The sequence below is a fragment of the Benincasa hispida genome, chromosome 11 (genome assembly GCF_027475165.1).
Source record: "Benincasa hispida cultivar pf3 chromosome 11, pf3_genome.v1.1, whole genome shotgun sequence".
NCBI lineage: Eukaryota > Viridiplantae > Streptophyta > Magnoliopsida > Cucurbitales > Cucurbitaceae > Benincasa > Benincasa hispida.
In genome coordinates, this window is record NC_143488.1 from 69,779,906 (window position 1) to 69,790,833 (window position 10,928).

Consider the following 10,928-nt stretch of genomic DNA (forward strand, 5'->3'; position numbering starts at 1 on the left):
AAATGAAAATTATATAAGAAATGATACAAGATTTATGAAGATTAAATAAAAAAAATTAGTAAATAATGATGTGTAATCAAGCTAGATATATAGAAAGTCCAAAGCTTAGAAAAAAATTTATTATTTTTAACTAATTAGATCTCTTTCGAAATGGATGAAGAAAAAATAATATGATAATTTTGTAGAGCGAAAACTTAAACGTGGTAACCGAGTGTCCCGACCAGAGTTTTGTTTCGGGGTGGACTCAGTCTACTAGGATTCGGCTTAAAGAAAACTTGGAAGTTATTTTTTTGAAAACCCCCAGCCGTCACTTCCCGTCTCACGACCTCTCTCTCCCTCATCTCTTTCAGCATCTCTCTCGATCCCATCCCATCCTCTCTCTCGCTCAACTTCCTCACTCCGGCTGCCGCTGGCCGTGCACCACCGCCGCTGTTGCCCATATTACGAGAGAGCAGATCTCCTTCTCTCTCTCTCTCCAGAATCGTCTCTACAGCTCTGCCCAGCGCCGTCCTACCTCAGGTCGCTGCACACGGCATCCTCCCATCACGATTTCATCTGCAGTGCTCCCATCCCGATCAGGAGACGGCCAGGTTGTTCCAACGCTCACATCTTCGTTCCGGCGAGTGAACCTGTGATTTTTGGGTCTCAAAACGCTTTAGTCTCGTGACCCACTATCCAAAAGATCTCATATTCGTTTACCCACGACCCAGTGAGTTTGGAACGGTGAAATCAAGTCGTTTCGTAGTCAACCCGGCAAAGATTCAGATCGCGTTGGCTGAATTTTCGTTGGTAATGATCGTTCCTTTATGCTTTAGCCTTTTCGAGTTCGAATGAGTTTTACTATAGGTCCTAATTCTGGATTTTTCTTGGGCGAGTTTATATTTAATATATTAAGGCGTAAGGGCAGTTTCAAGAGCGAGATCGTTTAGTATCAATATTTTCAGGTCACTAATTTACCTTCAGAATTGTTTTGGTTTGGGCAAGGGTCCCGTTAGCCAAGAAAGAAATTAGCTCTGTTGGAACTACTAAAATGCGTTGCCGTTTGGGGAAAGATAATTCATTTTTATCGGATGTCCCCGAAGGGACGTTTGGGGAAAAATAATTTGGTGATGTTTTTGGTTGGCTGATCAGAATGTTATATGAGATTTATGTCAATCGAGAATATCTTTTTACGTGATTTATTATGCAAGTTTAAGAACGATATGAATAAAAAGGTATGTGTTTTAGCATGACAAAGTGTTAGTATGAATTTATGTAGGACTTCATGCATATTTATGTTACATGAAATTAGAAATTGATGTAAGTTCAGCAGCTCTAAGCGAAATTTATGTGCTTAGAATTTCTGCGGTATCCATGCATGAAATTGATGTATGTCCACAAGGTTCAATGTATATGAAATTGATGCATATCCTGAGAAATGGAAACATAGTGAAAGCCAAGAAGGGCAAAACTTTAGGTCCCACTAGTTTAAAGTTATTCAATTTATGTTTGTATGTGATTGTTTATCCTGGTAGTCTGACTCCAATAGGAGGGTTAGTTACCGAGTATTTTTATGCTCATTATTTTCTTTATAAAAATTTCCAGGTAAAGGCAAAAAAAGGATGTGCAGAGTGTACGATAAGGTGGTCTATTGACGTGACGGTGCCACAAGACTAGTAATGTCGTAATGACCCCAAATAGAGAACTTAGAAAGTCGGGTCATTACATAGGTAATCATTCTTTTGGGATTCAAGCACAAGAGGGCACCCATGGGAGGCCTAGATTTCAGAATACCATTTTGAGTCATGACTTTCAAGATTTTAATTGCCTTCTCCCCAATCCATTACCGAGTAACATAGCCTCAAGTTCCAGTATTATAACCTCATCTTCTAATGGTACGAGTCATGAGGAAGATTATCTGGAAGATTGCGATTTTTCTGATGCTGTTTTGACATTCATAAATCAGATTCTCATGGAAGAAGATATGGAGGACAAGACATGCATGCTTCAAGATTCTTTGGATCTTCAAGCCGCTGAGAAATCATTCTATGATGTCCTCGGAAAAAAGTATCCTCCTTCCCCAGAGCCAAATAGATCTCTGGCCAATCAGTACAGTGATAGCTTGAATGAAGAACGTTGTGGAGATAGTAGTAATTACCTGAATGGTTACAGTAATACTTCTTCTTGTGGTGATGATAACCTCTTTCAAACTCTGAGTGAAAATGTAATTCAAATCAGAAGCACTTTAGGTGATACCATTTCTCCATCATCTAATAGTTCCTCAAATAGTATAGCTAGTGGGGCTGATGGGTGGGTGGACTTCTCGAATAATACAATTCAAGTTCCTGAGCCTAATAACAGAAGCCAGTCTATTTGGCAGTTTCAAAAAGGGTTTGAAGAGGCGAGCAAGTTTTTACCCAGTGGAAACAAGTTGTGTCTTGATTCTGAGTTTAACGGGTCAGCAACTCAGGGTCCGGACGAGGGAACGAGCCAGATATATTTGAAGGCAGCAAGAAAGGATCAGAGGAATATTTTATCACTTGAATCACGTGGAAAAAAGAATCCTCATGATGAGAATGGAGATTTGGAAGAAGAGAGAAGCAACAAGCTAGCAGCTGTATTTACAGAGTCAACCTTGCGATCTAAGATGTTTGATATTGTGTTGCTTTGTAGTGCTGGGGAGGGGCATGAACGGTTAGTTTCATTTCGACAGGAATTACTTAATGCTAAAATCAAAAGCATGGTGCAGAATGGGCAACTAAAAGTGTCTAATGGTGGAAGGGGTCGTCGGAAGAAGCAAAGTGGGAAAAAAGAGGTTGTGGATTTGAGAACTCTTCTAATTAGCTGTGCTCAAGCTGTTGCAGCTGATGACCATAGGAATGCCAGTGAGCTTCTAAAGCAGGTCAGACAACATGCTTCTCCTTTTGGGGATGGAAGTCAGAGGTTGGCTAGTTGTTTTGCTGATGGTCTGGAGGCACGCTTGGCAGGTACTGGTAGCCAGATTTACAAAGGTCTAATTAATAAAAGAACATCCGCCGCTGATGTATTGAAAGCTTACCACTTGTACCTTGCTGCATGCCCATTTAGAAAGATCTCTAATTTTACTTCAAACAGGACTATAATGATTGCTGCAGAGAATGCAACCAAGCTTCATGTCATAGATTTTGGTATCCTTTACGGTTTCCAGTGGCCGACTTTAATCCAGAGATTGTCATGGAGAAAAGGTGGACCTCCAAAACTTCGAATCACTGGAATTGAATTTCCCCAGCCTGGGTTTCGTCCTGCAGAGAGAGTTGAGGAGACAGGGCGTCGTTTGGCAGCCTATGCAGAGAGTTTCAATGTGCCGTTTGAGTATAATGCTATAGCAAAAAAATGGGAAACTATTACTGTCGAAGATCTCAATATTGATCAAGACGAGTTCCTAGTTGTTAACTGTTTGTATCGAGCAAAAAATTTGCTTGATGAAAGTGTTGCCGCAGAGAGTGCTAGAAATATTGTTCTTAAATTGATACACAAAATTAGTCCTAACTTATTTATCAGTGGCGTTGTCAATGGGGCATACAATGCTCCTTTCTTTGTTACCCGATTTCGAGAGGCTTTGTTTCATTTTTCTGCTATTTTTGATATGCTTGAAACTGTTGTACCTCGCGAGGATTGGGAGAGAATGCTGTTGGAGAGAGAGGTCTTTGGCAGGGAGGCTTTAAATGTTATAGCATGTGAGGGATGGGAGAGAGTGGAAAGACCAGAAACATACAAGCAGTGGCAATTTCGGATCATGAGGGCTGGATTTGTGCAACTGCCTTTTGTTCCTGAGATTTTCTCGAGAGCGGTTGAAAAGGTACGATCAAGTTACCACAGAGATTTTCTGATTGATGAAGATAGCAGATGGATACTTCAGGGATGGAAAGGTCGAATTATATATGCCATTTCTGCATGGAAACCTTCTGTGGAGTAAACATGAATATGGGATCGTGTTAGTCACATATGCAAGTGTCTTTTGGCCCTTAGCTGTGCAAACTGAAAGGGATTGCTCAAGGACCAAGGGGGTAACTACTATGCAAGTGTCTCTGTTTTTAACTCGGGTTTTTGATAACCAATCTCTAGCCTCAACTAATTATTGTCCCAATTATTTAACAGGTTAACTGTGGAGCTGGGGAAGTGTTGAGGAAAGCTCCAATGCCCCATGTTAGACCAAATCGACAAAACTTCTTCTCTCCCCAGGTAAGATAAATCTGTATTTTAGCAAATGTCTTTCAAGGTTCAATTGGATAATCAACAAGGGGCTATCAGTGTCATTTGCCCTACCGGCACGGTTTGGCATACATAACTGAAAATTATTGCCCTTTGCCCTTTTTTGTTTTAACTTGAGAGTGTTCATCACAAGAAATTATGAACCTCTCTTCTTTTACGTGCCCAGAATTTTGTAGTGACAGTGTTGTACTTGAATCTCAATATAGATACATTTTCTGATAGAACTACAGAAACCATTATTTTGTTTGTTTCTCATTTTCTTCATGAGAAAACTCAAAAAAAGTGCATTTCTAGAATGACATTTCCACTTGAAGTATATAGTATAAGATATAATATTATAAAGAATAGAAAGTGAGCTGAATTGTATCTTTCTCCTCAATCTATGAGGGCTCTGTTTTCTGTGAACTAAACCCAATGTTGCTGTTGTGGGGACCTATGTCCTTAGCCAAGTTTGGGGGGGAACATGGATCCGGAGGGCATGCAATTTCTTGAATAATGAGATATACTTTCCCAAAAGGAGTGGAGAAGACCGTGAAGACTCCTAATAATAAGTCTGTTGTGAATGACGAGAAGCTGATGCCATCTTCTTTTATCTTTCATTGGCTAATTTTGTCCCATTCTTAATGAAATAGAATCTCTAAGGATTTTCTGATTCACTGAGTTTAGTAAATGTATTTGGTATACAACTTAGATGCTGTTTCTGAAAATTGTTTTCGGATTCTACGATTCAAACCATCTCAATTTTGAAAATAACATTTTTATATTTTCATTGTATCTAGATTTTAAATTTTAAATTTTAAAATGTAAAATTATATTAAATAAAGATAAAAATATTTAGAATATAATATGTTAGGTTATAAACTCTATTCATTTTTTATAAAATATATTATGTATTATGTAATGTAGTATAAATTATATGATATTACCAAAATAATAACTGTAAAATTTTTTAAAATATAAATCATATTCACAAATATATTAATAAGAGTTTATTGTTAACTAAATATTAATAGGTAAGTACGAGTTTTGTGGTTCATAATTATATTGTATTAAACATATCAAATAATTGTTTAAATTAGAATCTAATTTTCTGAATTTGTTATCAAACACATGAAATACAATCCTGATTTTAGTGAATCTCTTGTTAATTCTCTACCAAACATGTCCTACTATATATATATTTTGAAAATTTGAAATTGTCTCTAATGTATAAAAAAATCTTCAATAGGTCATTCCATCGAGAAGTTATTATTCTTTTTTTAAAACAAAAATTCAATATATCATTCAACTATAGTTTCAAGGGAATAAAATTGGATTTTTTTATGAATGACTCAAAACATTGTGCTCAAATGAATCTTGACTAGCTTTTTTAATATTAGTTTTCTAACCCTTTTCTAGTGTCAAGAAACTTTATATATATATATATATATATATATATATATCTTCTTGGCCCTCATTCTCTCTCATTGTTGCTCTCGATCTCTCTTTTCCACATTTGCTCTATTTACCCAATGTTCGTGGAGTGTTGCATGTTAAAAGCTACAAATTTGGAAAAATGTTGCACATTGACATGAGTTGTTATGTATCGTTGTTCATTACTATTATGTCATGACAAGGGAAGAAGACATTTTGTGACACTAGGATAATGTCTAAAAGCTAAATGTACCCAATCATTTCTAATTGTAAGAAAATTTCAACCTAGTCTTTAATTTTTCCAAAACTTGAAATTAACCCTTAAGTATGAAAAAGAAAAACTCAAGAAATTGAATAAAATAACTTTTTAAAAAATTGATATATGAGTAAATTGGTGTCTTATTAACAGATTTAGACATGTGTCATTCAAATGCAATTTAATATATAAAACTCATTTTCTCATCAACAATATCTTCCCACTCATCAACACATCCATTTTTGAAGTGGCAATTTCTATATGTCAAAATCTGTTATTGAGAAAAATAGTATGACACACAAAGATTGTTTTCTATAGGAGGAGTTGGAGCATCTCAAGATTCATAGTTTTTCTCCTTCCTTTTTTTTAGTTCATTTCATCCTAACTCCAAGTTCTTTTGTGTATATATTATATCTATATGGATTGTATCACTTAAAATTTCTAAACTCTTCTCTCTTGAATTCAATGTTCGAGGACAAAAATCTACTATTTTTTTTTTTTAATAAATAAAAGTATATCTATACTCAGATTTTATGAAAATATTTTTAAGTAACTTGAATATAATTCAATAACTCAATAAGATATGTATCATTGACTAAGAGAGACCAACTATTCGAATCTCTCACTTTACATTTCAAACGATCTCAATTTTGCACACCAAAATTTGTGAATTTTTAAAACCATCAATTTACTCTTGAAAAGCATCAATCTCAATGAAAGATGGATTGTACTTGCCAAATTCCTATAAAAAAAACAAAAGTAGGTTGATCTATAAGGTCAGCCCAAAGGTGGCCAATGTGGCCAAATGAGGATGGTCCAATTATCTTCCCACCATTCATGTTAAACCACATCAATTATACCATTATATTTTATAAGTTGCACATCATCATTTTTAAATAGCATGATTAGCTAAGTGTAAATATGAGTTATGAGCATTTTGTAATGTTTACCATATAAAGCCCAAATGTTTGAAACTTGGTTTCTCTAATGCAATTGGATACAGATTCTCTCTCTTTTCTTTTTGCCATTTTGGACTAATATTATTGTTCACTCGTTTAATTCAATTTTAATTAATATCTATATTCATTTCATCTTATTAAACTTTTCACGTCTCAGTCATTCATATTCCGTACATGATTACTAAATAAATATTTTTTAATTCTTATTTTGACATTTAACCTTTTTTTCCCAATTATGATTGCAATACATTATGGACTAACATTATTTAATAATATGTTTTTCCTTGTGTACCAATTATACAACTAGTTTCATTGAATTTGATCGATATCTATATTCATTCCAATTATATAATTTGTTTAATTTTTTTTTTTTACGTCTCGTCGTTTCCACTCATCTTTTTCTATTAATAATATATCTCATTCGTTCATATCCTTTATATAATTACTAATTTCCCTCCAAGTTATGATTGCAATACATGCAATTATTTGAAAATAATGCGGACATCTTTTGGCAAATCTTTATCGTACTTGCAACTAGACTTTGATACGTTATGTTGAATTTAAACAATGGCATGATAACATAATCTAGAGATGACGTTTGAATGTTTATCCAAGTAAATGATGAATTTTACGATATTAACACTATGTGTCATGACGATTTAAAAAATTATTAATTTTAATATCTTTTTATGTGATCAAGGTGTAAAGAGAGAACAGATCAAGTTGCCATAACAGGATACATGTGAGCTACAGCCATGCAAAAACATGGTAGCAATGAATTTGAATGGATAGAAAATTAGTGGAGAGTATGAAAATCTTGTGTTTAGTTCTTCTAATTTAGATGACAATATATTTTTGAGTGATTTTCAATGATTTTGTTAATTCAGTTATTGTAGAAGGACAAAGATTACACTTATGGACTTTACTCTCATAATCAAAATGCTTATTTACAACATCTACCCAGTGAAACTGGAAGTGAAAGATTTCCCCTTTCCTTTTTTTATTTCATTCTTCTTTTTTGGGGAAAAGGTTGAAAGAACATAACAAGGATGTTATAGTTCTAAGCTGTCACTGAAGTTTCAACTGCAACTTTGCCAGCATACCCCATTTCTGATTTAATTTCAACATTCCAAAGCTCAGGAATTCCTTCCCTAAGATTATGGATGCTTTCCAAGGCATAGTCTGCTCCTTTAACTCTCTGTGAAGTGCCAATCTATAGTACCAAAGAAAAAAGGACAAACAAATCAGCCAACAATATCTCAAATCTTCAGCAGGAACTGGCTTTTGTTTTCTCAACTACATGTTTTCGAAATGCCTTACCAAGACAGTGTCGAGCCCGACGCGCTTCCCAGCTTGTATGTTTCGAACACTGTCTTCAAAGAACAGCTGAAAACAGCAAAAGGAACAAGTTAAGACAACAAAATGAAGTTGAGAGGTTGTAAAGGAATGGGAACTGTAAATTAAGCTCATAGAAGAATAAGACGGTTCTCTTTCTCTTACAGTTCTCTGAGGGTTTAGGCCTGCAATTTTGAGAGCTCTTTCAATGGCAGCCTCTGATGGTTTGCAAATGATGGGAGTTTTTGGTAATTCCATCCCAGGATTGGGTTGAAGAAAGTAACCAATTATGTCAAAGATTTCTGAGTCAGATGGGATTGGATTGGTTCCAAAACATTCAAGTTCATCTTTATCATCTGAAACAAAGTTCTTATTGGTTGGATTCAGGGTTTCAAAGCAGATAATCCCTTGAAAACAGTCTTCTAATCCAAGTTTTTTAAGAACTTTAACTGCATGGATCTTGTCAGCATTTGTAAAGATCTATACACAAACAAAAAGAGAGACAAAAAATAAAAAATAAAAAAAAATCAATAAGCAAAATGAATCACGAGTTTTCTACAGAACCTGAAAAAGCAAAAAGCAAAAACAAACAAATACTTACAACTTTCCTATAAGGCAGGCTTAACAGAAGACTCCTTAGAACAGGATCAGGCTTTAGATTATCATAAGGAAGTCTTCCATGAACAAAACGGTGGTACTCATCATAATCAAAATCATAGCCAATTGCCTATTAAAAAAAAAAAAAAAAAAAAAAAAAAACCCATGAGTTATTTTTGTTCTCCACTTTTAAGCATTTTGAAATCAAGTGATTAGTTGAAGAAGCCATACCCTCAGACCTGCCATGGTTGTTCCATAGTTCTTGTACAGTAAATTGCACAGGTCAGGGATTTTTCTCTGCTCGATCCCCAGTTTTTCAACCATGTAATCTACGGAGAGAAAAAAAAAAAAAAGGCATTAACAAACAACATCAAGAAAGTGATCATCTCAACACAAAAGGAATTTCAGGCTGATTTTTCTTTTTTGTTTTTGATCTTACCTTTGATATTCTGTAGGCATGAAGCTGCAATGCCAGAACTCAAGGGATACAGGGTGTCATCTAAATCTGCAGTTTCAGAAACATTAGAAGAGAACACATGACTTTTCAAAGGAAAGAAACTAAGAAAGAAATAAAAAACAGAGAGAAAGAATCATATGAGAAAAGTGTCTGATTGTACTAAGACAAAGTTCTTACCAAAAAGAAGACAATCATATTTGGGTCTCTGAGCCTGCCTGAACCGGTTCTCGTATTCCATTTTGATTTAGAAATCCTATATAAAAAAACGTGAAAATTGATCTCAGTAAAGCTCGAACAACATACCCTCTCTTCAAATTTTCAAGGTTTTAATGGTTTATTCAAGAATGCAGGAGGAAATAGTCAGTGAAAAAGTTCAGTCCACATCAATCTCATTCATTAGTTCAAGGTTCTATAATGAATTCCAACAAAAAAACACATCCATTTTATGTTACTGACTACCGAGTATTATCAAAGAATCAAATTAGAAGTTCAATCTAGACCCATTTTAGAGGCCCTTTAGTGGGTTATAATAAAAAACTGAAAAGCTCCAAGAAATGCTAGAATAGAAAAGCCATAAAAACCCAGAAAGGAAATGGAAATCAGAGATCAAACAAGGAAGGGAATGGAGAGAAAAGGGCAAAATCAGGGAACCCCAGGAAAAGAAACAGGACTTACCAACTGGGAATGAAATAGCAAGAGCAATAGAACAATGAAAGAAGGAGAAGAGGGTTAAGAGAAAGAGGGCAAAGAAAGGTTTTCCTTCTTCTAAAGAGGGAATGAAGAATGAAGCGAGTGGGGGAAGAGAAAGAGAGGGCTAAAGGGGATTATATAGGGAAGGAATACCGTGGTTTGTTGAAGTTTGAAATAAAGAATTAATTTTTTTTAATCTTAGAAGTTAAATGTTAATCACGTTTAATTAAGAGATGATTCAAAGAAAGTGGTGGGAATTAGGGAAAGATTTAAAGGCATAATAGGGAGTCCGGTTCCTTGTACTTTCTGGACTCATGTTTGTCCTTTATGGTCCTTTTTACCCTCCAGCTGTATGCTCCCATTATCAAATCTGGCTCCTTCATTTCATTGCCATTTTATGAATACGTGGACCAATTATTATTTTTTCTAATTTTAATGTACAATTTGAAATGGAAATAAAATCAAAATCAAATCAAATCAATTATAAGGTTAGTTTGGGATTTTTCTAGGTTGTGTGATCTAAAAAGTTCATGAACTTCAACTCAAATAATAATAATTTTTCTCTCTTTTTTTTTTAATATGTTAGAAAGTTAATAAGCCATCCTTGATTTACCTCGCATTATTGTATTTAATAAGTTTTTTCTGATAATCTGACCAAATAATATGCCAATTGTTTCTAACATTTTATATATATGGTTATAGAAATGTATTAAACAAAATTCATAATTGATTACGTATTAAACAAACTTCAATCAATATTGAACTCCCCATAAAAAGTGGGGCCATGAATAGTGAAATTTAACCAAAGAAAAAAAAATGTAAATTTTAGTTTCTCCATGCTACCTAGCCCAACTTCAAAGCTCCCATTTCTTGGTTTTTGTTTTTGTTTTTTTTGTTTTTTATTTTTAGTAAATTAGCTCTGGTTTATTTCTATCTCATTTTCATTCCCATCACATGAATTTCTAAGGCTTCCTTTCATGCCCATTTGATT

General features: G+C 34.5%; 2 protein-coding genes across 5 annotated transcripts; one reads left to right on the forward strand and one right to left on the reverse strand.

The window, feature by feature from the left end:
* Window positions 1–201: 201 nt before the first annotated feature.
* Window positions 202–4,886, forward strand: LOC120090411 (GRAS family transcription factor). 4 transcript variants are annotated; one of them, XM_090307476.1, is made up of 4 exons: window positions 224–789; window positions 1,585–4,036; window positions 4,117–4,200; window positions 4,676–4,886. In XM_090307476.1, exon 2 carries the CDS (start codon window positions 1,667–1,669, stop codon window positions 3,932–3,934), a length of 2,268 nt encoding a protein of 755 aa, XP_090163602.1. In that variant the 5' UTR covers window positions 224–789; window positions 1,585–1,666; the 3' UTR covers window positions 3,935–4,036; window positions 4,117–4,200; window positions 4,676–4,886. The 4 variants fall into 4 exon arrangements, with proteins under 4 accessions (XP_038903976.1, XP_090163602.1, XP_090163601.1 ...); XM_090307475.1 differs by having other exon boundaries at window positions 1,585–4,025; XM_039048048.2 differs by lacking the exon at window positions 4,676–4,886 and having other exon boundaries at window positions 202–789; window positions 1,585–4,025; window positions 4,117–4,451.
* A 2,879-nt stretch (window positions 4,887–7,765) lies between these two features.
* On the reverse strand, window positions 7,766–10,177 carry LOC120089818 (suppressor of disruption of TFIIS-like). The gene is made up of 8 exons (XM_039047222.2): window positions 9,923–10,177; window positions 9,425–9,500; window positions 9,230–9,295; window positions 9,022–9,119; window positions 8,795–8,920; window positions 8,359–8,673; window positions 8,179–8,244; window positions 7,766–8,071 (listed from the first exon to the last, which is right to left on the reverse strand). The coding sequence occupies exons 2-8, from the start codon at window positions 9,483–9,485 to the stop codon at window positions 7,919–7,921; spliced, it is 885 nt and encodes a 294-aa protein (XP_038903150.1). The 5' UTR covers window positions 9,486–9,500; window positions 9,923–10,177; the 3' UTR covers window positions 7,766–7,918.
* Between the last annotated feature and the right edge of the window lie 751 nt (window positions 10,178–10,928).